This window comes from Excalfactoria chinensis, chromosome 7 (assembly GCF_039878825.1).
Source record: "Excalfactoria chinensis isolate bCotChi1 chromosome 7, bCotChi1.hap2, whole genome shotgun sequence".
Lineage (NCBI taxonomy): Eukaryota > Metazoa > Chordata > Aves > Galliformes > Phasianidae > Excalfactoria > Excalfactoria chinensis.
Genome location: NC_092831.1, coordinates 13,505,073 through 13,529,967, shown reverse-complemented (window position 1 = coordinate 13,529,967; position 24,895 = coordinate 13,505,073). Strand labels below are relative to the sequence as shown.

The 24,895-nt window shown below is 42.3% G+C and overlaps 1 protein-coding gene across 2 annotated transcripts in view; it reads left to right on the top strand.

Moving 5' to 3' along the window:
- The window catches only part of USP37 (ubiquitin specific peptidase 37), a 29,455-nt gene that overhangs the window by 212 nt on the left and 4,348 nt on the right, over nt 1-24,895 (top strand). For both annotated transcript variants that reach the window (XR_011904363.1, XM_072342237.1), the window contains exons 2-23: nt 114-306; nt 2,770-2,941; nt 3,491-3,591; nt 4,823-5,004; nt 5,366-5,440; nt 5,996-6,093; nt 7,803-7,887; nt 8,368-8,529; nt 8,719-8,850; nt 9,168-9,291; nt 9,548-9,753; nt 10,057-10,174; nt 10,447-10,526; nt 11,859-12,023; nt 13,299-13,364; nt 14,520-14,670; nt 17,862-18,114; nt 20,485-20,651; nt 21,762-21,822; nt 23,105-23,220; nt 24,275-24,344; nt 24,731-24,869. Coding sequence is in view for 1 of the 2 variants with exons in the window: in XM_072342237.1 (XP_072198338.1) it covers nt 151-306; nt 2,770-2,941; nt 3,491-3,591; nt 4,823-5,004; nt 5,366-5,440; nt 5,996-6,093; nt 7,803-7,887; nt 8,368-8,529; nt 8,719-8,850; nt 9,168-9,291; nt 9,548-9,753; nt 10,057-10,174; nt 10,447-10,526; nt 11,859-12,023; nt 13,299-13,364; nt 14,520-14,670; nt 17,862-18,114; nt 20,485-20,651; nt 21,762-21,822; nt 23,105-23,220; nt 24,275-24,344; nt 24,731-24,869 (2,879 nt within the window). In the remaining variant the exon portion in view is untranslated. The remainder of the gene's footprint in view (nt 1-113; nt 307-2,769; nt 2,942-3,490; nt 3,592-4,822; nt 5,005-5,365; nt 5,441-5,995; nt 6,094-7,802; nt 7,888-8,367; nt 8,530-8,718; nt 8,851-9,167; nt 9,292-9,547; nt 9,754-10,056; nt 10,175-10,446; nt 10,527-11,858; nt 12,024-13,298; nt 13,365-14,519; nt 14,671-17,861; nt 18,115-20,484; nt 20,652-21,761; nt 21,823-23,104; nt 23,221-24,274; nt 24,345-24,730; nt 24,870-24,895) is intronic.

Below are 24,895 nucleotides of genomic sequence, written 5' to 3'. Positions count from 1 at the left end.
CCCCTCACGCGGCGCCCGACCCCGCTCGCTTCTCACCGCTTCACTCCGGGGAAGGCCGCGTCTCGGCGCGGAGGTGAGTGCCGGCCCCGCTCCACGTGCTCTCTTTCCCGCAGGTTCTCGAGGCGGTGCCGGCTGCGGTGAGGCCCCGCCATGGCCCCGCTGAAAGTGCACGGCCCCGTGCGGATGCGCAGCATGCAGACCGGCATCACCAAGTGGAAGGAGGGCAGCTTCGAGATCGTGGAGAAGGACAACAAAGTCAACCTGGTGGTCCACTACAACGTGGGAGGCATCCCCAAGACCTTCCAGGTGGGTGCTGCTGGGCCGTGCCCTTCCCGGCTATCGGGTGTCGCTGCTCCTTCTGCCTCCTAACTGAGGGTGATCCCTCGGTGCAGCCCTGCCTTGCATCTGCTGGATGAGAGGGGCCAAGCTGCAGGTGTACAGCTGTGGCTCAGGTCTTGCTTCTTGTTCTGATATGCGTGCAGCCTGGAGGTGAAGTAACATTGAGATCCATTCTTTTATTGCTTTTTAAAAGAACCTGTATCATTTAGCAACTTTCAGATCGGTTTGGTTTGTAACAGTGCTGCCTCTGCTTTCTCACATCACCGCTGTTTTCTGACTGTGGTGTCTATCAGATTTCTCTCTGATCCGTTTGTTTCTGCCTCCAAGCTTAGTGAGAAAGAGTTCAATCTGTGTTTGGGATACCAGGTTTTGCTCCCTTAGCGAGCTGAGAAGCCTCAGCAAAGAACCTGAAAGCCTGTGTGTTGCACTGGAATCGAGATGTAAGAAAGGCATGTGCTTTGGATACCTCATCCCACTGTAGCTGTAGACTTGATAACGTTAAGACCTGCCCACCTTGCCACACACAGTGTTGTGCCTGTGCTTATGATGGAATCCCAGTGTTTGACCACGGTGCGGTGGTCCTTTATTCCTTTTGTGCCTTCCCAAGGCTCTTGTCTGTGCTCTGTTCTACCAGGATGAGTTTTTCTGTGGTGCAGTAGTGCCTGGAGCTGTGGTTCTGTGGGAGGATGAGCCTGCCCAGCAGCTGTCTATGCCTTCAGGGATAGGCTTTGTTTCTGCCTCTCTTCTGGCTCTGGCACTCACTCCTTGGGTCTGTGGGAGCTTGGAGAAGGGTTTTCACTTGGAGGAGGCCAAACAGCAAGTCTGATGGACTGGAAAGCGTGGTACTCCACATCTAGGAACACAGCAAAAAAGAGGAAATGAGCAGCCCAAGCCTTAGAGCAGTTAGTTTCATTTGGGCTGACTGTTATCTTCCAGCTGGAGCTGCTCTCTGGTCCTCCTCGTCTTGAGGGTAATACAGGTGCTGGCAGCAGGGAGAGCGGGCTGCCCCTTGTGCTGTGCACCTTTGTCAGCTGGCCCCAGTCTCAGTGCCTTCATTACAGGTGCACCAAACACTTGGTCATTCTGCTTTATAGGTACAGTTCTCTTGTTTGCTTGTGTTTTTTTTTTTCCCCTTGCCAAGTTGCTCTGTGACAGTTGTGGAAGTTCCTTCTCTTTCTGGTAACAGGTAGACAGAGACTGTGCTTGGAGTCCTTTCGTGAGCATTTTGAATTGAAATACATTGTGTTGCACTGAGATGCTAAAGTATCTGTAATCCATGTGCACTGACCTGTTTTAAGAGAGAATGGAAAAACTTGTAGCCTGTTTTCCAGTATGTAGGGGGGGGGAAAAAGAAATCTCACGGATGAACACTGTGTGTGGGAATCAGGTTTTGTTCCAAACTTGAGTACGGTTTGAAGGGGACAAAACAACTGCATGGTGAAACTGAGGTTGCCTTATGATTGATGTTCATGCCTGTTAATTGGACATCATTGTTTGGATCGGCTGTGTGGTAATACTCGGGTTGGGCCACTTTAGGAGGAGGCTCCAATCTGATGGGCAGCCTCTTGCTCTGCAGTGCCCAATGGCTTTGGCTGTGGTTTCACCTTGCAACGTAGAGATGTCCCGGCAAGAATGTCATTGTGTAGCAGCGTGTAGTTCTTAGGAAAGGCCACAGAAGTGGCAGAGAAATGAATAATTAAGTGCAAAAGGGCGCAGAAGTTGAAAATGACTTGTGTATAGACACGTGTCTGGTTGCTTTTCCACAAAACCTCCACCTCCTTGTGAGTGACTTGTCAGGAAGCAGCAGTTAGTCTATGTCGTAATACAGTGGCGCAGCAGAATTATTGGAGAGAAGGAACTCTTTACAATTGCTCTCCTCCAGGACCATAACCTCGAAACTTCTGACACCACGTAATTGTTCCAGTGTTGTACACGGACTAAGCTTACTGATTTGCTACCCAGCCAAGTGTTTTGAGCTGTGTCAAATCTGTTTTTCCTCTGAGAGAATTATAAAGTGAGTAGAAATTTGTGTGCAACGCTTAAAACTCGAGACTTTTAAACTTCTCCTGTCTGGAAATAACATTTTGAACCAGATATGGGAGCTTCAGACAGCTGAAGGGGACTGCAGGATGTTTTCATTCCTTTGGTTTAGAACCTTCACACTCAGTGGCAGAGCAAGTTTCAGAAAGCTTAACCAGGAATGCAGGGATTGCTGAGCCATAGTAGTGCTGTCCTTTGGGGTATGTCAGCTCCCAGGTGACTGATAGCATTCATTCTGTGAGGCTTAATGTTTGCTGAGAGTAGAGCAGGGGGGTGTATCGCTGTGTAAGTGCCTCTTACCCTCTCTCTCAATTTGAAGTGGTTTGTCTGAATTTATATTTTGGCCTCTTTAAAGCATGTTTATGGTGATGGTCGTTCTTTTGTTTTCAGTTAAGCCATAACATTAAGTCCGTGACCTTGCGACCCAATGGCAGAAAGCTGTGCTGCCTGATGCTGACGCTGAAGGATACCAGCTTCCTGACCATCGATAAGGTACCGCTTAAAGATGCGAATGAGATGCGGATGTATTTGGATGCGGTCCATCAAGACAGGGTTCACACCGGTAAGTGCCCTTGTTGTAATTCACATCAGTGACAGCTTAGAGAAGGTGCAACACTGTGGTGTTGTTTTGTTTTGTTGTGTTTTTTTTCACCTTTAGCCACCTTTCCTCCTGACGTTACTTTCTGTGCATGTTATATTTGTGCTCTGACACGCAGTTTTTGTTGTGTACCTTTCTCATAACGTGCCTTTGTCATGCTGAACGATAAGCAGAGATGAAACAATCAGGAATTGTTTCTATTGTATGTACATTGGTATTCGAAAAACTCACGTCTTTATCACACCTGCATAGTCTCTTTCCTTTTTATTTTCCCACTTGCTTTATTTTGGTTGTTTTAACAATAGGAACTTTACTTCACACTGGGTAAATGGCAAGTATAAGGGCAACCCATAAACATGTGCTTATGTCCATGCACTCAGGATGTTGTATTGTCTGTTGGCAAGAAATTTGGTGTGTCTCTTCCAAAACCAACTTCAAAATAGCATCTTACACGTACAAATGCTGGTCAGTGAAATGAGCATCAAATCAAACGTTGTGTACTTTTCCTGTCAGCTGGGAAACCCTCTCAGGGATCTGGCAGCTTTGGAGGTGTGCTGGGCAGCAGGACCACACAGAAGGAAGCTAATAGGCAATTCTCTTATATAGAGAATCAGGTTTGTTCAACTGTTCATGTTTTTCCTCTTTTCTAATTTTATTTCATTCATTTCCCCCTCTCATTCTCTTATTGCATGTTGTAATAGCACTGTAAATATTTATTATGCACCCAAAGTCTTTGTGATCTCCAGGGCTTGTAATAGATGTGCACAGGATGGTTGGTGATGGTGATTCTTGCTTGTTAGGAGACTCATAGTCTGTTTGCTTTAGGAAGGTCAACATCTGCCTGTAGAAGACGGCGTATGTTCCTCATGCTGAGCTATCAGTCAGGCAAAAGAGAAGCAGCAATTGAAGGAGAGCGTATGGTTGAGGCTTGCTTCTCAGTTTTGAACATCTTTGTTTATACTGAACACCTTAAATACATGGCAGCTGAGCAAGCTGTGATCAGGGCAGGTCTTAATGAGTTTAGCACGCTTTAGCCAAATATATACACTGAAGAGCTGACAGCTGAATTTTTGCATCAGAATAGAATTACTGAACTTGTGCCATTCTGCTATTGTGTGTGTGTGTGTATTTTGCAGACTTCTCCCCAGAAGTACTTTTTCTTCAAAAGACTTTAGTTCTTCCTTTTTCCCCCACCATGGTGTATCTACCAACTTTAATTTACACCGTAATCTCTGTGAATATATCCTTATAGCCCTGAGGGCAAGTATTCTTTGACATTGTCCCAAAACAGATTTTAAATCTTGCTTGAAGACAGTCTCACAGTAAAAACTCTTAAGGTTGTGTGCACCTTGGTAAGATAAGGCATGTTTAGTTTTCACGTGTAAAATTGACACACATTCCTTAGTCAACGTGTTATTAGCTCATTTCGTTACATCAGCCCAAGGCTGTCAAGGCACTGTTTTAATCATGTGCTTTTTATATACTCTTTTTTTTTTCCTTTTAATGCCACCCAGGGTTGATCTGAGGGTGGTTAAGAGTTGTGCTTTGGGTGTTTTAATATCAAGGTGCTTAAAGGAGGTTTAGATACAAGTGCCCAACTGACTCGTCATTGGAACATGAGAAATTTGTTACTGCTGTGGAGTTTCATGCTTATGACTTCAATCAGTACAGTCAGAAGTTTGATAAGTCTAATGAATGTGAAATTCTTGCTCTATCACAAGTGGCACTTTTCTGCTTTTGGGTGCTACACTGTGGCAAGTCAAGCAGTGGTGTAAATGCTACTGGAAGCTCAGGTTGGTGGTCATGTTTTTCACTGTTTTTATTGTCTCTGTTTTGCTTTTGCAGGCTCCTCCCAAAAGGGTGACTGTGGAAAGTAAGGATGAAAATCCATTTCGCAAGGTACTGGGCACCCCAGCTCGGACATCCATCAAGAGCTCCAGTGGAACTGGAGCACCGAGCAACAGGGTGAATGTTGCAGCATCTCCAGCATCATCGGTCCCTCACAGAACAGGCTTGCTGGACAGCCGGTAAGGGTGCTTTCCAACTGTGCATGTGGCACTGTAAAAGTTTAGGTCTCTACAGAACTGCAAGTACAGTTGCTGCACCTAGAAGAAAAAAGAGTTTATTTCTTCCTCTGGTTTTGTTGTTACTTTGACAAGGATGTTAAAATGTGCTTTTCCAGCTTCTTGCTGGTTACAGGCACTTGAGCTTTATGAACAGCTTAGAAGGTGGGCAGACCAAAATGTTCTCTGTGTGCCATGTTATGAAAGTGAAAACAGTGGAAGATGGGTGAAACACACATAGCACTGGGAAATGCTCTTCTGTTGGATGAGGATCATTTACTTGCCTTTCGGAGAGTGACCACTTCAAATTCTTTCCTGTCATTAGTGAAAAGAGGAAAAGAGCACAACCTCCAAGTTCAGAAATGAGTGAAGATTATCCCAAAGAGAATGATTCTTCAACGTAAGTAACTGTTGTTTCTCCTTTCTTATCTAAACTCTGTGCATTTGTAAAGTTAGGTTCTTTTTTTGAAGAAAATTCTGGGTGTTTCCTGTGTTGGCAACGTAGTACAGGCCAGCTGCTAGTTGATTTCTGAACACACTGAGTGCTTGAAATGAGGCTTGCCTACAGAGTTAATGGGGGAAATACAACTTGATCTAGCTGCTGGTTTGCAGGAGGCCATGCAAAATTTGTGCCATCTTTTATAAGCTCAGTCTGAATTGTCCCCTGTACAGCTGCGTAGCTATAGGTAGCTTCTTTCTTGAATTTATTTGGAGTGTTCCTAAGACAAATCTCATAAATTGTTACTTGGAAAATACAGCCTATGTGTGCAGTTGCATTTAATCATAAGTAAAAAGTCTTGTTTAAATAATTGGTTAAACTTGTGAGTAAAACTTAGCTGTTCACTAGACCTAACACCTCTATTACTTGACATGAATGCTTTAAAACAATTCATGAATGTCAACCAGGACTATCCTGTCTCTTCTGTAACATCTTTGACTTTTTGTATATCTACAGGAATAATACTGCCATGAGTGATCCAGCATGGAAATACTTAAACAGTAGCAGAGAGAAACAGTTAAAACTGAAGCAAGAGGAGGAAACTAGAACGTCAGGTAAAAATAAAAGTAAACCCTGATGGTACCTGTTATTTTCTCTGTTGTTAGCTTAGGAAGTTGTTTCAGGGGTTGTTTTCCTGGTTTGCTTTCTCTGTGCCACCAACATTCCTACTTCCTACAGAGCAGTATCTAAGACATAGGCATCTTTCTTTTGCTTTCAGAGCCTACTCGAGCTTATCTTTCACTGCTGATTAGTGTGACCCTGACCCCTGTACTTGACAGTTGAGGCCAGCGAGTGTATCTGCCTGTTTGAAAGTTCAACAAGCAGCTTCGTGCTTTGTTCCCAGTTTCCCTTCCCTTTGGGAGGGGTGTCCTATAAACATCTCAGGATTTCACCCTCTTTCTTGTTTATCTTCAAAACTGTTCCGTGCCATTAATGCCCATGCAAATTGTGGTAGATTTTTGTACTCAGAGTCTGTATTGGTTGCTTTTACTTCCCTACCTCTATCCCAGAAGTTGCAGAGGGAACTCTTTGGGACCAGAATTTCTGTTCTGTTTGTAGCAGAGTTTTCTGTTGGATGCTGGTGCATGTAACAAAGGTTTACAGGAAACACTGTAGTATGGACAGAATGTACATAAGCTACTAAGCACCCCACTTTGTTGATTTTACTTCTCAATACTGAATCTTTCCACACAAAAAAGAATGTATCGAAGCTCCTGCCTTGATGGGGAATGTTGCTGAATGGATTCCTTTTTAAGTGTGACTGATGGCACAAACATATTAGAGGGGAGACAAGTAGGGTGGATGTTTCTGTGAATGAAAACTGGGTTTGTATTATAGATTCAAAGGTGAAATCTGTCTGTGTGTGACTGTAAGTTCGGGTAACAGCATTGCAAGCTTCCTTTCCTACGTATGGCTACATCTTTGAAAGCTGCGTGGCTACAAATGCTTTAAGCTCGGAAATAGGTTGGATAGTGAATGAGTGTCTAAACTATGCTGTGAATGACCATAACAGATGTGGCTGTTTGTTTGGTTTTTTGAGTCTTAAGAGCATGTTTTTTATGTGGTGCCCTTCTGAGGCACATTATAATCTCAGGACTTTAATTCTGATTCTGAAATCATATCGTAATGATTTTACTACAATGAAACAATCATATTTTGCCCTGAGTGTGTAGTAATTTAGTTTCTAATTTGAAGAGGGATGGAAAACTGTTTCAATTTCTGTATATTTACATTGAATTTGAGAATACTATGTTGGAAATACAGTGGCCTTTCTGTATTGTGAATCTTGTATATTTGAACAAAAGACGGTGTTAATTGTCTATCAGATAGTTAAAGTGGTTAGTGATAGTTACTTCTAAGTATCATATGTTTCAGTATGGATGTAATGGGGATTGTGGAGTCTCCTTCTGTGAATATACTCAAGACCTACACAGATGCCTACCAGTGAGACCTATTGTAGGGAACCTGCTTTTAGCAGGGAATCTGGATGTGCTCTTGAGTGTCCCTTCCTCCCCTTGCAATTCTGTGTTTATGGTATGTAGTTCAATTAAAAACCCAGGGTCTTTTTGTGTACGTGTTACCAATATTTGTGGTAGTACTTTTGAGATACTTGCTTTAACACTTTCTCTAATGTATCTGGAGGATAATTTTTTTAAGAGTTTTGAAACCTTTTGGCTCAGTAATTTGAAATCATTAGCGTCTCATGTAAACATCTGAGTTATGTGAAACAAGGTGACCTACCTCTCTATTTCTTTTTCTAAAGGTGTTTTACCGCTGCAGTCATCGTCCTTTTATGGTAGTAGGTCCTCATCAAAAGAGCACTCCACTAGCAGTTCCACCCTGGACAGGTAGGACTGATTCACTACCCTGAGCTGTAAATGACAGTCCTTTCCTAGGAATTAGGATCTTCTGTTTCCTGTGTGTTTATCGCGTGGTACACAGCTTTTATGCATAAAATGTGGATAGCTTAAAATCCCATCTACTAACGCTCTGCTAATACCTCTCAACTCTGGCACTGCTTTAAACAAATGGACTTTCTAAGATCACTCTTTTATAGTCATCGTAAACGACTGATCTAGTTGATACCTGAAGTGTAGTTGGTTCAAGTGATGCTTCATACAGCCCTGTAGATGTAGGGAAATTTAACCAACTGCTCTGGACAGCAGTTTGCTTTTTTGTACCTCTGTCATCATGTTAGGTGCTAGTTGTCTCCTGTGACTTTGCTAGTCTTTGTCCTCTGTGGTGATACAGTTGTGGTGACCTGAAGTGTTACCATTTAAGGCAGAGCAATAGGAATCCTACACTTCTTATTCTTTTATGATTTTTAGGTCTAGCGTATCCAGCCAGACTACTTCAACCAAAAGGAGCCTGGGATTTCTTTCTCAACCTGCCCCTCTTTCTGTTAAAAAAATGAGATCTAATCAAGATTACACCGGGTGGAACAAACCCCGAGTGCCCCTTTCCACCCACCCTCAGCAGCAATTACAGGGGTAGGTTTAATTTTCTTTATCTAGCATGCATAAATCAGATAATTGACATTCCTTTGACAGTGTTTCCATGATTCACCCTACATGTGGGCTACCTGGGGTGATGGATGATCCTACGTGGTATCAGTGCTGTTTCACATGGGCGCGTTGATACATTTATGTACACACTATGCTTAATTCTCTGTTTTTCAGGTTTTCTAACTTAGGCAACACCTGCTATATGAATGCCATTCTACAGTCCTTGTTTTCAATCCAGTCCTTTGCTAACGATTTGCTCAAGCAGGGTATCCCATGGAAAAAAATTCCGCTCAATGCACTTATCAGGTAAAACGCACTTTTTGTGAAGAAAAATAAGAAATAAGCTATTAGAGCCTTATAGGGCTCTTCTCTTTACCTTAGAAGAGTCTGGATGTTTTCGTTTGGCTCCTGTTCCAGTGGGTGATCTCAAATTAGAATCCCACATACTTGAAATATGAAAGGTTATTTTCCATTTCTTGAAGTATTTTCATACTAAACTCCCACGCTGCTTATCACAGGGTAAAACCTTGTAGAAACCCTTCAAATAAGATGCCATGTGTTTTATCGCATTTGTCTGAAGTCCTGGACAGCCACTCAATGTCTCATTGCATTGACTTCTGCAGACGCTTTGCCCATCTCCTAGCAAAAAAGGATGTCAGCAGCCCTGAGTTGAAGAAGGAGTTGCTCAAGAAGGTGAAAAGTGCCATCTCGGCTACTGCAGAGAGATTCTCTGGGTATATGCAGAATGTAAGTATCGTATGGTCTAGAACCAATTGTGTGTGTTGTCTGTTGTTTGGACTGCGTTGAACTCCTGTCAGGCTTCGTCTCCATTTGGCAGCAAGTTGAGCTTTTGATTGAATTATGTTGCCTGCCCTCTGCTAGATTTAAACTGCCTTATTGTTGCTGAATGTAATGGATAGAAATGTAACTTCCCTCACCCACCTGTGAGAGATAATGATTGGAGTTTTAGAAAACGATTTTGTTGAGATTGCCCTGTTTCTAGGATGCGCATGAGTTCTTGAGCCAGTGTCTGGACCAGCTGAAAGAGGACATGGAAAAGCTGAACAAAACTTGGAAGAGTGAACCAGTCCCTAATGATGATAGCTCACCTGGACGGGCTTCTGATGATCTTTCAGCTACCAAAGTTTATACTTGCCCGGTTATCAGTAACTTAGAGTTTGAGGTTCAGCATTCTATCATCTGTAAAACGTAAGTGTGCTTCCGAGCTTTTCTCGTTAGGAAGAGCTTGTGTTTTCTGTGACTTCATCTGCACGCTGTAAATAGAAATAAGTTAGCAGTATGTTTTTGGTTTGGTTTGTTTAAAGTTACTGAAGCATCGAAGTTAAAATCCTCAAACTCACCTTTATCATAAGCATGAAACAATCTCATTCTGATATGGATAAAATAGAGCACGATGCACATATTTTCCAGGAGGCTGCTTTAACCTGAAAAACATAAATTGTTGATAGTTTTATTTTTTATCAGGCTTACATAAGCACATTTTTTTTCTAGGTGTGGTGAAACAGTCACCAAACGGGAACAGTTTAATGACCTCTCCATTGACCTTCCTCGAAGAAAGAAATTGTTTCCATCTCGGTCAATCCAGGATTCCCTTGACCTCTTCTTTCGGGTACGTAGTTCGTATACATAAATAAACAGCAGACTTGGAAGGAAAATATTGTTCATCATTCTTGCATTAGCAGATACGTTGTCAAATTCTAAGTTTTGCTACCCGTGCTGCTATTGGGTGCCCTCTTGCCAGATCACGTTGAAGATTAATATGACTTTTAGTATATCTGCTCTCTTCAGGAGCTTTTATGACAACCAAAAGAGATGTCCTTTCTGTTGAAAACTGCATGGTGCATCATTTGTTCCACTAGTCTTTGTTCTGTTTTATCACAGGCGGAGGAAATAGAGTATTCCTGTGAGAAATGCAATGGAAAGTCTGCTGTTGTCACACACAAATTCAATCGGCTTCCCAGGTAATTGCTGACATCTGTTTCTTTCTTTCCTGGAAACACATCCCCAAAAGTGCATGCAGAAGCTCCTCAAGGATGAAATCTGTAATAATGGGATAGGACATCATGTATGGTGGCCAGCATGTGAGGAAGATCCACATGTAGTAGTAATTTCTTCACACTGTTCTTCAGTGTCCTTCTGAAAACCTTGTATGTTCTGAGTACCCTTTGCAACACTTCTTCCTTCCTCTGTCACTACACAGGGAGGTCTGAATTTTCCCCTTTTATTGGATTCTCAGGAGAGAGTTATGAACAGTAAACAGGTTCTGTGCATTTAATATTGAGTGCTCGGTTGATCAATGTGCAAGACTGAGCTGGGGATGTTCTTATCAGAAATCACATGGAGGGTTTTGCTTTTCTTCTGTGCTGATCCTTGGTTTCTCTCTCAGTAAGCATGGTGCTTCAAGGAAGAATGCAAACACTTTGAGGGTTAATGGCATGCTCAATAGTTTTAGACCTTGTGGTGAGGTTCAGTTCATTACTTGGTGGTAGGGATCATTTTCTGATGGGATGTAAAGCTAAAAGAGAATGTTGGATGCCTTTATCTGGCCACTGTCCTTGTCCTGTGGTGCAAGCTTGTACAGAACGTGGTAACTTGATGTTCTGCTAAAATCATAGCTTGTGTTTTTCTTAACTAGTTTAGGTACTGTCACAATGCTGCAAAACCTTTGTCAAAATATTTGTCTATTAGGACAGTGTAAGTGTTGATGCCGCTGCCTGATCTAAGTAGTAGCTGGTACAAAGTACAGCGTAAGGGAGAAGGCTCAGTGCAAGGAAGCTTTTTCAAGCTCTTAATATTGTTCTGATGAAAAGCTCTTCTAAAGAAGTGTTATGACAGATAAAATGAGTATGTCTTCCACTGGGCACAGCTCCTCTTCGACTCTGGGAAGCTGTGTGCTCTCTGTCAAAGATCTACAAGTAATACGTGATCATTGTGGTGTGCTGAACAACAATATTCCATTTGTTTCCTATGCCTGTCACCATGTAGCAGGAATAATGTGTTTGGTAAGAGCTGCTTGCTTCTGCCTGCCTGAGGAGCAAGGTGGTGCAGATCAAAGCAGAAAAAGCCTGCATTCTGCACCTTGTATGGAGTTGGGAGGTGGATGGGAGAGTGATTATGCCATCTCTTACTAGATAAGAAAGAGGTAACGCTTCTCTTTCTCTCCCAAGCGATGATCTGTTTTAAAGCACATGAATGCACTTTTTGTAAACAGAACCACTCGGATTTTTAATAGCTTTTCTAACTTGTATCTTGAGATTAATGTTGCAATTTTGTATTTCTCTCCTATTTTTTAGGGTCCTGATTCTTCATCTGAAACGATACAGCTTCAATGTAGCATTGTCTCTCAATCATAAAGTTGGGCAGCAGGTGGTTATTCCAAGATACTTAACTCTGCTTTCACACTGTACAGAAAGCACCAGGCTGCCACTGACGCTGGGCTGGAGTGCCCATTCTGCAATGTAAGTGTACAGCCTAGTTTCTGCCCATGCTGTGTTATGTACCCACAGTGAGGTTGTCAGATCTACTCTATCTGACGTCTGCATAAAGAACCATCAAAATTATGCAGCCTCAGGTGCAAGATATTTAATCTTGCCTCTTGGTACAACATCTAGGTTTCTGTTTGTTTGCAGCATGATTAATTCTGCTGAGAAGGTGTGACATCATTCCTTTTTCTGTTAATTTCCACGTGCACACTTCACAATGTCATTCATTTTTCGTTGTCTTTACTGTGCTACTACAGTATCTGAGGCCTTCATGTGTTGAAAATACTCTTCTTTTTTCCCCGAGGCAGTTATTTTGGTACAGCTGCTTGTCCTGAGACACAGAGATTAAATGTACCAGAAGTCACACAAATGTGTCAAAATAAGGAACAAAAAACCCTTAGGTCTCTTGCCTTGCATTGCCTTCTGACATGCTGTAAATGCAGTGAGATAGGATACATCTGGTATCTGTGTACAGCAATACAGCATGTGGTCTTTTGCTGGATGCTTAGAGGAGTTTGAGGTTTACCTCGAGGTTTGCTTTAAGAGTAGAAATCTTTACCTGCTAAACATAATGAAAAGCTTAAGCTTTTTTTATGCTTATAAGCAGACATGCTTTAAAGGATATTTTAAATAGCTTTTCAGTGTTTGTTTTTTTTGGTAATTGTTAAAACCATTCTGATTAACCCAGACAGTGAAAGGGTGATGAAGCTGGGGAGAAGTAGCCTTGGTTTGAGGAGAATGATGGAAATGGCTCCTGTGTTGGTAACCGTGTGTTAGATGGTTGTAGTGGTAGCAATGGTCTTCAAGGAGTCCATGAAAGGATCAAGTGGAGCAGGAGATTTGCTTAGAAGATCTAGAGGAGAAATGGAGATGTGGGACGTGCCAGAAAACCAGCTAATCCAGACAGCAGCAAGACTGTGGTTTGGGAGCAGGAACTCAAGTGTTGGTGGGAATCAGGGAAAGAGGAAAGAGTTCCCTTGACGTGGGAGTCCAACGCCTTTGATTTGAGAGCTTGTCCCTAAGGGTGCATTGCTAAGAAGTGAATCAAATTTAAAGGATTACATCTGGTTTTGAACTGCTGTTGTGTATTTATGGCATCGTGGAGTTCTTACTCTAAAAACAAGCAATTAGCGAGCACATAATGGTATTCTACTTGCTGCTTTGAACATGGATTTGCATGCACAGCAGACATGTAAACATATATTGTTTTAAAGACTAACTGCTGCGATAAATACTTTGCTTTTTTAATAGCTCCCGTCCACTGAAAGCCTCCCAAATGGTGAATTCCTGTACTGTAAGCACTTCTACACCTTGTAGGTGAGTGAAAGTTTTGAAATGCTCTTGGCCCGGCATTTCATGGCATAGCTTTTAAGACACTTTGGAACCGCATAGTTCTTTCTCTTTGCTATCTGTTGTGGAAGTTGTCTTAGGTACTGTTTTTTCATATCTGGGCTTTATTGGTGTGAAGTGTTAGCTGAAAGAAATGTTAATGTTACCATCTGCCTAATTGACACAGTCCTGTTAGTGTTTCTCTTGAGAACCTTTGGGAACTCAAAAGCGAGCAAAGAGGGATTTTTTCATGAAGGAAGTTCAATGACAACTGCATTTTGTTTGTGCAGGTGATGGGTCAGTGCCAGGTATTTTAAACTGCCTTGCATTCATTGGTGCAAACCACGCATATAAGAAGCAACATGTTTTCTAATTCTTCAGTCTGACTCCTTTTTTCCCTGTTTTTATTTATGGAGCTGCATTGAGGTTAGAGAACAGGTGGTTGGCTCCTTGAGCTTGTTTGTAAAGGTGAGAGGGCGTGATTATGGCCATCCTGAGAGGCCAGTTTTTGACATAGTGGGAAATGTGAAATTGCATTGGTGAGTTTCACACTGTGGAATGCATGTAGAACAAATTTCCTAATTGAGCACGTATCTCAGACTCAAAGTCTCTCGTCTTCTGCTCTAAAGAAACAAGGATTTATCCCAGTTCACAGCAAATGAGAAAACAAAAAATTATGCAGACTTGCAACTTGATATCCTGGTACTGATGTGGGTATATCCTAGTATTGATGTGAGAAGTCTTGCGTCCAGCTTAGTAAACTTCAGGAGTCAAGTAAATGGTTTCTGTTGAATTCTATGTGTTATTATGGCCTTGTCTCAAATGAATGCTGTCCGGGATTGCTGTGCGATGAAGTGCAAGCTCTTGGCTTGTGAAATTCTGTAGTGATTGTGCTATATCTTGTAACAGGTGTCTTGTGAAAGAGAAAAGCAACACTTGGTAGGCTGTGGGGTAAATAAGCTATGAAGTGTTTATTTATTGCCTGCTATGTTGGTAAATTTCTGTTTTCAACAGTTGCAGCTTGTTCCCTAAATTGTATCTCCCCACAGCCTGAAAATCTGCTGTAAGCAGTTATTCAGTGATTACTATGAAACAGATTTGCACAGTGCTTTGAAGTTCTATAGCTGTGTTTTTAATTTACAGGAAGTATACTTTTAAATCAAAGAGCTCTGCAGCACTCTATGTGGATTCAGACAGCGACGATGAGCCCCTGAAACGCTCCGTTGCCAATAGCCAAAGGTTGTGCAACATACAGAGTAGAGATCAGCAACAGCTGCAAGAAGAGCCAGAAAAGGTAAGGAAGGGGGGGAAAAAATAGTACAAACTTGTGTATGCAAAGGAGCTGTATGTACTTGTGGCTTGCCTGTGTTTTTCTTAGCATAATGAAATTGATGTAAGATGTTTTCTCTCCTAATTAGCGCTGTGATGCTAAACGGGTGTGTTTTGCCATGCCAGCTAATTGACCTCTCTACAATTGTCTTGGGTTCCCACTGGGAACAGAGGTAATTGTGTTGTAACTGCACTTGCGGGGGTGTGTATACCAGCTGCTTGGCAGTTTTGCTGGTCCTTTGGGCAGCTTTCACTAATGACTTTTCCATACAGAATTGTAATGGGCTGTCAATAATAAAATCATGCAGCAAAGCCCTTGATTAAATTAGAGCTAGTACGCATTGGGCGAGACAAAATAGTTGAGAGAAGTTCTTGTGGCTGAATAAAAACATGCAAAGAGGTGGATACCTGCAGTTTCTCATCTAACAAGAGGATCCTGATCCATGTGATATTTAACAAATGAGTATTGAATTTCCAGAAGACAGAGCTGGGAAGGACTACAAGTGTGCCGGAGCTCAGAAGTACAGTTAGAATGATCTGAGAAACTGCCTAAAAATAGGAGGGGTGGTTCAGTATAAGCAGGCTGAAGGCACTAATGTTAGCAGGGCTGACTGGCTGTGAATGCAGGATGAGAACAGCTGGGAAAACAGTGGGCCTTCAGAAAGGAGTAAGGGGCAACAGTTGGTCACAATATTAGGATGACTGAAAAGGTAAATATATAAGGGGGGCATAGCCTGCGGGTTAAGTGAAATCAGCCTTTGTTTTTTCCTCAGCATTGAGCTGTGGCTGGAATGCTGGATCTAGCACTGAAATGAGTTAGAGATTAGTTGGAAAGAAGCAAGTGGAGTGAAACGTGAATGGTCCGACAATTTGGAAAGAAAGGTTTTGGAGGAAAGAGTGGTTGAATGGACTTGAGTCCTTTAGTGGAAGGGAAAACCTGAACAGAGTGTGTATCTTCAAGGAAGGGAAGGCAATGAATGGAAGCACTCGGGCTGTTTTTCTTGGCCTTGGTGGATGGAAGCAATAGACTAAAATTGCAGACAGTAATTTTTAGATTATACTTTAGGGAAAACTTCCTGATGTTCAGGATATTAAGTGACAGAATGGTTTGCTTTGGGAGTAAGCAGAAAAAAGCTTGCTCTCAGAAGCAGAAGGAGCCACTGCTGTCTTGCATAGCACATCTGTGGTGGCTGTGGGTGGGGAAATTAAACTGGCTTCTCTTTGAAGTGCTCCTTCTGTAAAGAGAACCTCTTTCCAAAGTGCCTTAAATGATTCTTCTTCAAATTTTGTTTGTGAGGAAGTGTAGGTAATCTCCATCACAACCCTGTGCGTGCGAAGACGGTGGGAATAAAGCCTATTAATTTGAATAGAAAATTAATGGGAGGCTTTCCAGCCTGTTGTGGGTAAGAGGCAGTGGTGGAGATGATTCCATATGAGCTGCTTGGTGCTTTGAGCACCACAGACCTAAGCAGCCATCTGCTATTGTTAACCACGTTGTCCTGGGAGGACCTGGTCCTGGTTCTTAGCATGGCATCGCTGCTATCAGGATGTTTCTCAGTGCATTTGTGTTAGGGGCTCGTGTGTCCCATGCATGGCACTGCACTAAAGCAGTCCCGCCATGTAGAAGAGCAGCTGAGATACATGACGTTGGGCTCTAGGTGCAAATACCAGTTACCTAGCCAACAAGGGCAAAGCTGTGATCTCTGGCTCTGCAGGTGAAGTGGTATTTTTAAGTACTTTTCAAATACATTTCTTTAAAGCAGCTTGAATTGAAGCCTAAGCTGCATAAAATCTATGCAAATAAATTCTAATGGGGAAGTTGTATTCAAATAATACACTGTTGTTGCCAAGTCTTTAAAGTCCAACTGCTGAATTAGTGGTGGCTCTTGTCAGAGTCTCTGGAACTAGAGTTTGCTTGAAGAGCTCAACCAGTTTTGACAGTAGTAGTCTACAGGTGCAAAGGGGAATCAGAAAGCTTAGAGTAGCAGGTACTCTGATTTTCCTATTCAGTGCACAAATAAAATGGGAGGAAAAAGACTAAAATCTACCCATTCTGATTGTTGGAGGCACTGATGACTCAACAAGCAATTCAGTTTGGTAATTCATTTGCTAATCTTGTTTGATAAGCCAGTTTTAATGCAGGGAGTTTGCTCAGTAGAATCAGTCTTACTCATCCAAAGCTTATTGTATGTAAGTAAAAAAGCAGCAGTGAGATGGATTCTTGTTCATTTTAACAAAGTTCTGAGTTGCATCCAGATGCAGTTTGGAGTAAGACCTGGATGAATTCATAAATAAACATTAGAAAGCCGTGGTTTGTGATGCAATATACAAACACAAAGATATACATACCCACAAATACGGTAAGCAGTGTAGCTGTTTAAATGTGTAGGCGTAGAGGATAGCCTCCTGATAAAACAGTTGGTATCAGAATGATGGAAATGCCTACACTGGTTACAAATCAGTGTAGCTTTGGAGTCCATGAGCGTCTGTCTTAGGAAAATAACTACAAGAATAACATAACAATGGAAAAAGTCAGGTCAGGAGGTTTTTTTCCTTTCTCTCGGTTTAAAGCCATTTTGTTCTTCATAAAGGATGTTTCCCCACTTTTCCTGATTAACTCTTTTCTTGACTTGCTGAGCACTGTGTTGTGTCCTTTACCTCCCATGATTTCTTATGGCAAACCTGCGCTACCAGACCTCATCTTAATTCCACTTCATAGCAGCCTGATTTCAGTTCCTGTTCTTCCATCCTTTCTTCAAGCTCCATTCAGGTGCTGTTTCATCCTGCTGCGTTAATAAACTCACAGTTTTGCTACTTGTGCCCTCAGGGTTTCAGCACTGACTTGCCAGAGGCTTGCTGTGATTTATCAGCACCCAAAGGTGTTGAAGGAGAGGGGAAGAGTTGCCTTGGCTGTATTAATCTACAGGGCCTGTAAAAACTGGTTGTAGTTGACACTTAAATATTGTTCCTTGAGTGAATGTAGCTACAAAAAGGATGGGTCTCCATTGAGACTCACAGAACTTCCTGTTTAATGTTGACAGAGCCAAGTTCCCACATCCTGGGGTTAATACTAATAATAAATCTATATGAAAGCGTAAAGCTGGTGTTGTATACCTGTTCATTCAAGTATTTAATCATAACTCCGTTCATCTCTAGAGTTCAAAAAGGAGTAAAATGGAGGGTGATAAACCTGAGCTGGGCAATGCTGGTTTTGATGGGATGAGCGAAGATGAGCTGCTAGCAGCTGTCTTAGAGATTAGCAAAAGGGAAGCTTCCCTGTCTCTGAGCCACGATGAGGATAAGCCCACAAGCAGCCCAGACACCGGGTTTGGAGATGATGAAATTCAAGAACTGCCCGAAAACCTGGAAACGATGGAGACAGAGAAACCCAAAGCACCGTTAGAATCAGGTAAGGCAAAGTAACCATCTTAATTGTGCTGTGATGAACTAAAGCAAGTTATTGATAGCAGCAGGCTGGTAATATTGGAGGGCAAAAGCCAGACGGGAGCACACTGCTGAAACTGTCTGAATTTCTCAGTTTTCTCACAGTTTCCCAGTATGTAAAGCTTGTAATTCGTTGAAATGGCAAAGTATATTTTCTTACATGTCAGTCACTGCCGTGATAAAGATAGGTTGTCTTCAGAGTTCATCGCCATCTTTTTGTTTCCCGATTACCGCACACTTTCACTCCCTGCCTTACCAGACAATTCAAATTATGAAGCTTTGGCAGTGTCTGGGCCCTAATCCTCTGTAATCAGCAAGTGGTTGCATCTCGGCAGCTGCTGCAGCCTGGGCAGCGTGGTAGCGACACTGATAATGCTGAGGTATAAGAGTGATGTCTGCATTGTGTGAGACCAGAATGCTTTCATTAATGCAGTTATTTTATTTGCTAGTTGCTAATCAATATAACTCCATCTCTGTTTTTTCTTTCTAATGAGAGTAGTGAGCCTGGGAGACTCAGTATGCAAAGCATGGCCTCTGACCCAGAAACACGGTTAAGTACAGGAAGACTCTTTGATCTCCTTGTGGGGAAACTGTCTCGCAGCTGAAGGAGAATTAAGTGTTCATGTGCTACATGCTTTCACACAAATGTTTAATGCCACTAACCTGGAAAAGAATCAGGAAAACAACATCTATTCCTTCTCTCAGAGTGAGGAGGTTAAGCGTTAACAAAAATAGTTGGAGAAAATCAAGTTTGTTTCACTGGTCAGTTCTTGACAGCTTTCATGTTGGAGGTTGGTTGGTCTCTTAAGAAAACCAGCTGTGTGGTCAGCCTTGCTTGTGCTCAGCTGCACATACTTCATAACTATGGTTGTGAAAGGCAACTGTGAGAGCCTGGCCACAGAAATGTCTCTTTAAGTTGTCCTTGAAAGGTGTAATGCAATTATTTGGAGGCTGTGGTGTTTAAGCAGGAAGTGTGTTTAATAGATGTCTGTATTTTCTGATTAAGAGTTCAGTTAAACACTTAGCATTGAATTGGGCTTTCTGTATTTGCGTATGGTCAAAAGCACGAGTACTATTCAAACCATATGGTTTGGCATTCAAATAAGATGTGTATCTGTGTGTTTCAAGTTAGCAGTTATGGCAGCTGAATATAACACCTAATGAGTTCACAGCCCTGCGTTCTGCTCGGAGGGAGCTCAAAGGCAAAGAATGCTTTGCTTTATCAAACAAAATGATTCTAAACATTAAAGATTTAACTTAATCCAGTCTTTTTTATCGTTAGTAATCTTATTTCTTATAAACATTGAATTGTTTGCGGTGCTTTAAGAACAAACAAACAAACCAGAGGGTAGGACCCTGGCAAGTTTAAGTAAAACAGATGTTTCTTCTGCTACAAGATCCTGAAATTAAATCAAAGATTTCTTACAGTAGAAATCTTCAAAGATCATGTAATAAATTCTGTTTTGTTGTTCATCCTAAGAGGATTAGACTGATGGATTATAGTTCTGGTTCTCGTGGTCTTACATTTAAGAGGTCATAGCTGGTAAGACTCTGCCTTGTGTAATCCTTGCCAATAACTAATGAGCAGATGTTGAAGTCTGCATAGGGCAGAACTCTCAAGTTTCACATGTTGCTGCATGATGGCTGTTGGAGCAGGTCCTAATTTCTTCACCTGCAAGCAAAAGGGAGAATGAAAGTGTTTTGCAACTAAACGAGATGTGTGCGGTGGTTGAATGTGAGCATTCATTCCAGAAATGGTGTTAAAACAAAAAATTAAACCAAAAACCTGACTTGTGATACTCTGTTTGCCTTCAAGTTCAATTGTGAAGTCTTAATCTTCTTGCACTTCTTTAGGTGTAGTTGTTCATAAGGTTGAACTCTTACCTGAAGTAAAAGCTGACAAATTGAAAGAGTGCTTGAGATGACTTAAAGATGACTTAGACTTTAAGCGTAGCTTTGCTTGTAGTACTCTTGAGTTATAATATGCAATGCAAACCTCTCTTTTTTAATCCTTGGTTACTTCTAGAGCAATTCAAGTGTCAGCTTTGTGGCTGTAGGAACCTAGTGGTGTGTGACATCTTCCTTTTAGTTGAAGTTGCTGTTTGAGTAAGCATAAAAGAAGGGGGTCGGCTCAGGGATTAATCAAATGATTCATCTCACACCACTTAAAATGACAAGGCTCTCCTTTCTGGAGCTTTTTCAAACTGTTGACGTTTGTGTTTTGTTATTTTTTTATGGCCGAGGTCTCCTTGTCAATAGATGTCACTGTGCTGCAAGGATTGCGGTTGCAAACAGGAGACCCAGAAAAGCGTAACTGTACTTTCTGATCTTTCAGGTCCTGCCAATTTCACTGAGATAACTAAAGATTTTGATGAGAATAAGGAAAACAAAACTCCGGAAGGCTCCCAGGGAGAGGTTGACTGGCTGCAGCAGTATGATATGGAGAGAGAGAGGGAAGAGCAAGAACTTCAGCAAGCACTGGCTCAGAGCCTTCAAGAACAAGTAAGAAGTAATTTGCTCCCTCGAGTTACATTCCCCAGCACTGGAAAGCTGATGGCTGAAGAAAACCTTGTGTTCACACAGCAACTGAAAGGGGATTCTGCCCTGTTTTTGAGAGAACCTGATGTTCTAGCTCCTCTCCCAGCACTGGGTAGATTTAGGCATAGTTTTGTATGTACTCTGGGTACATGTATGTACCATATCACAGACGTTCAGATTTCTCCAAGCTCTCTGTTTATATTTATACATAGAGCTGTGGCATTATATAAACACAGTGATAAACCAAAGTCTCTCTAGCTGTCACGTAACACAGTCTCACTCCTAGCTTCCCTCCTTATCGCCTGGAAGCCCTGCGGCACATTCTGCCAGGAATCAAAGGGAAAGTGGGACCTTGGATTGTATGCTAACAATCTGTATTTCACTTGATTTACAAGTCCTGTAACTGTTTTCTACATGTTTAACTGCCCCTGGGAAAGAAGCAAACACTTTGCCTGGTCTGTCTTTAAATAGATAACCCTTGTATGCTCTCTGTTATTGCTAGAGCTGTCGTGGTTTTCCTTGTGAGATCTGATGTTTCCGTGGCTCTTGGATTTTCTCTCCCATTCCTCATTATAAGGTGCTTGTTGGTATGTTCCACGCCAGATGTAGCTTTGATTCAGTACCACTGAGTAGTTCACTGAAGATCCTTAAATGCTTTAGAACAAGTGAGATAAAAGGCCTCATGTTAATAACGTAAAACTGCCTTTTGAGTGTTGCTCTGCTCTGATTCTGAAGTGAAAATCTGCTATTCTAATGAACCTGGCACAAAAGTGCGGTTACCTTGGTTTGAAATACGTAGTTAGGGCTTTGCATTCAGGTGCACAGGAGGCATTCAAGGACTGAATTAAGAAGCCAGCACAGTAAGTGTTACTGTAGCTGTTGCTCTGAGCTTTTGAGAGTGCTGGGAGGAACAGGAGCATGATGCTATCCAAGAAAATAGGAAGGATTTGTCGACAGGCTCTTTTTTGCATCCTGCCTTTGTGAATTACACCTGTTACACAGAACATTGGGCACCACAAGAATTTTAAACAGCAAACTGTCTCAATGAGCTAAGTTTTGTTCTCTTCCCATCAGGAGGCACGAGAACAAAAAGAGGATGATGACCTTAAACGAGCTACGGAATTAAGTCTACAAGGTGAATCTTCTTTAACTTTTTCCAGTATGTTGCTTTTGAAGAAAAATAGACCTGTGTGTATGAGTGCAGCTCCTGACTGTAAGACAGCTGGGATTTCAGGCCCTTTTGATGTGTGCTTAATTGTAGTTGGCTTTGCTCAGGTTTCTTGTTCTCAGTTATGGAAGCAAATGGCAGGAAAACTTAAATATATATAATAATAATAATAAATGACCTATTTGATTCTTTTAAGTTTTCAGTAAGATATGTGCATATATATGTATGTATATAGCAGAATGGAGCATGGAATTTTGTGTTCCTAGAAGCCAACCTGGCTGTAGTTGCAATTTAAGGACCATCAAAGTTTCCAGTGGTGTTTTAATGTGTGTTAAAATGCACTGGCTTTGCCCAAGAAAATAAGTACCCTATCTGTGTGACACAGAGGGGAGGGCAGACAGACCCTGCTGCAAGGTACGACTCTTGGGGAATGAAGGGGGAAATCCAACATAGGGTCTGTCCTGCCCAATTGCAGACTATCGTGAGTCTCAGGTGCTGCTTAACATCTGTGTGGGGCTGGCATGCGAGTGATTGCATGAAACCTGGCAGGGCAAAGCATAACAGAGAGGAAATTCCTACTCTAAGAAGGGAGTGGGAATAGTAACGAAGCGTTGTGGTAAGGTGCTCTTAGATGCTTGGGCACCTTGAAAGGCCTTCAGTGATGACCAGATGAACTTACCTGCTTCTGAGGAGCAATAAGTACCGATGTCCTTCTCCAAAAAAACAACAGTCCATGCTGAGCAGTGTCCTGTTCATCACAGCTCCTCACCCACCCTGCGCTTCACAGCTGCTTTCATTCAGCTGTTGAAAGCACGGCCACTTCTCCTAATGAGCACTGTACAAACCCTCGCATTAGCCGGGTGGCTGCAGAATCCCAGGAAGTTAGGAACAGTGTGTACAGGGAGCTGCGGTGCCTTCCGGCTCTTTGCAGAGCGCTGCCTGCATTCTGCTCAGCCAAGCAAACTGGAAGTTCCTGTGGTGAGCAGCCCTTCTTACCGCTGAAAACAATGAAAAGATGCCTGCTGCCAGCAGCAGCAATTGGGTGCCAGTTTAAACTGAAAAATGTACTTTGTTAATGCAGCTTATAGTTTAAAACTGTAATTCATAGCTTCTCCTTGCCCGGCTTGCAGTTCCCTGACCCAGCTGGCCTTGCTGCTCTCAGGATTGGGTCTGGCTTCATGCTCTGGAATGAACCGGGTGTTTTCCTGCTTGGATTCTCATGCAGTGTTGTTGTTTCTGTGCTGTTTAGAGTTTAACAGCTCTCTCCTGGACAGTGTTGGTTCTGATGAGGACTCTGGGAATGAGGATGTGCTTGACATGGAGTACTCGGAAACTGAAGCAGAAGAGCTGAAAAGAAACGCTGAGGTGTGATCTATGATTCCAAGTGTTAACTGAGAAATACAGCCCCTTCTTTGCCATCGGCACAGTGTTAGGTAGCTTTAAAGAGTTCCTTTCTGATAAAAAGGGAGAAGATAGAAAAATACATCAACAATAAGGGGTCTGTTCTGTTGTGTTATTGAAAGAAAAAAGTAGCTGCAGAGAGACCCCTCTGAGCTTCTCTAAGGTACGAATAATGATGAAAAGGAAACAGTAATTTTATATGGGCAGTGTTGCAGGGGATGGAGTTCCAGACTCAGTGCAATGGTGTTGGGACAGTCGCCTGTGCCTCCCTTCTGGAGGAAGGCTGTGTAAAGTGGCAAAGGTTAAGACTTACAACTGAACTTGAATAGTTCTTATTTTCTTGCAATTCTTCACCAAATTTTCTTAAACCAAGCATTGCAATTTAAAGCATTGCCAGTGAACTGCATCAGTCCAGTTTCCTGCTCTGAGAATTTCAAGTAGCAGTGACCAAAAGCCAGTCTCCATCATTCAGGTTTTTATTCAGTGAACAGACAGAGCCACGTCTCTTGCATGCAAAGAGGGCATTGTCTGCTGACATTACAGGTACAGGGTGAGAGTCTGAGCCCCGTATCTGCTATTAGCTATTAAATCTGTGTATTGTTATCAAGCATAAAGCTTTAATATTTCAGAAGTAAATGTGCTGTTCCCTCTTTGCTTATCTGTGTTTATTTGGTGGATTGATTCTGACATCAGTGGAAGCTGCATAGGAAGTGGTTGTTTAGGGAACTTTGCAGAGTAGAGCTCATGTCAGCATCTGTTCTCAGGTCAGAGTGGCTGCTTTGCATTTGTATCTTTTATTTTGTTGGCTTGCTCAAAGATCAAATGAAAGTCAGGAGCTTTTTCCCTGCTTCTTAAAGGACTCTTGCATAGCTGTGAGTCAGGGTGTCTGTTGCTGTAATCCTTTTGCAGCTTTAAACACAGTAGCCAAAGCCCATATCTCAGGTATAAATCATCTTGCCCATAGGTTACATGGGACAAAAGTGAATACTTAAACTCTTTAATTGGACCTTGTTTTCAGACAGGAGAGCTGCCTCACTCCTATCGCCTCATCAGCATTGTCAGCCACATCGGAAGCACATCATCTTCAGGTAAAAGACACCGTGTTCTATTCTTCATCTCATTGAGACTGAAAACCTGAGAGACAAAATGACCATATCAGGGTTATTTGTAGAGAGGAGGAGTTTGGTCAGCCAGAGCAGACAAAAAATAAAGCAGCTCTTTAATTGTGGATTGCTGGCAGTGAAGCAGGGTAGGGGTGTCATTGTGCCTAACTGAGGCCTTTGGGTGCAGTGCTGGCTGTGGGATGGCATTGCTGGTGCTTATCACCAGCTCACTGACCAGCAAAGGCAGAGCATTCAGGGTCTTAGGGATGTTTTAGCATTGTAAATCTGATGTAGGCTGTTGGGGCAAGGCATCCTGCTAACCAGCTTGCTGGCTGAACTGCAGCATGAAAAGTGCATCCTGTGTTTTCAAGGTCACTATATCAGCGATGTCTATGATATCAAGAAGCAGTCCTGGTTCACCTACAATGACCTGGAGGTGTCTAGAACTCTAGAAACCACTGTTCAGTGTGATAGAGACCGAAGTGGCTACATCTTCTTCTACATGCACAAGTAAGTGGCTTAGGGCATTCTGGTAC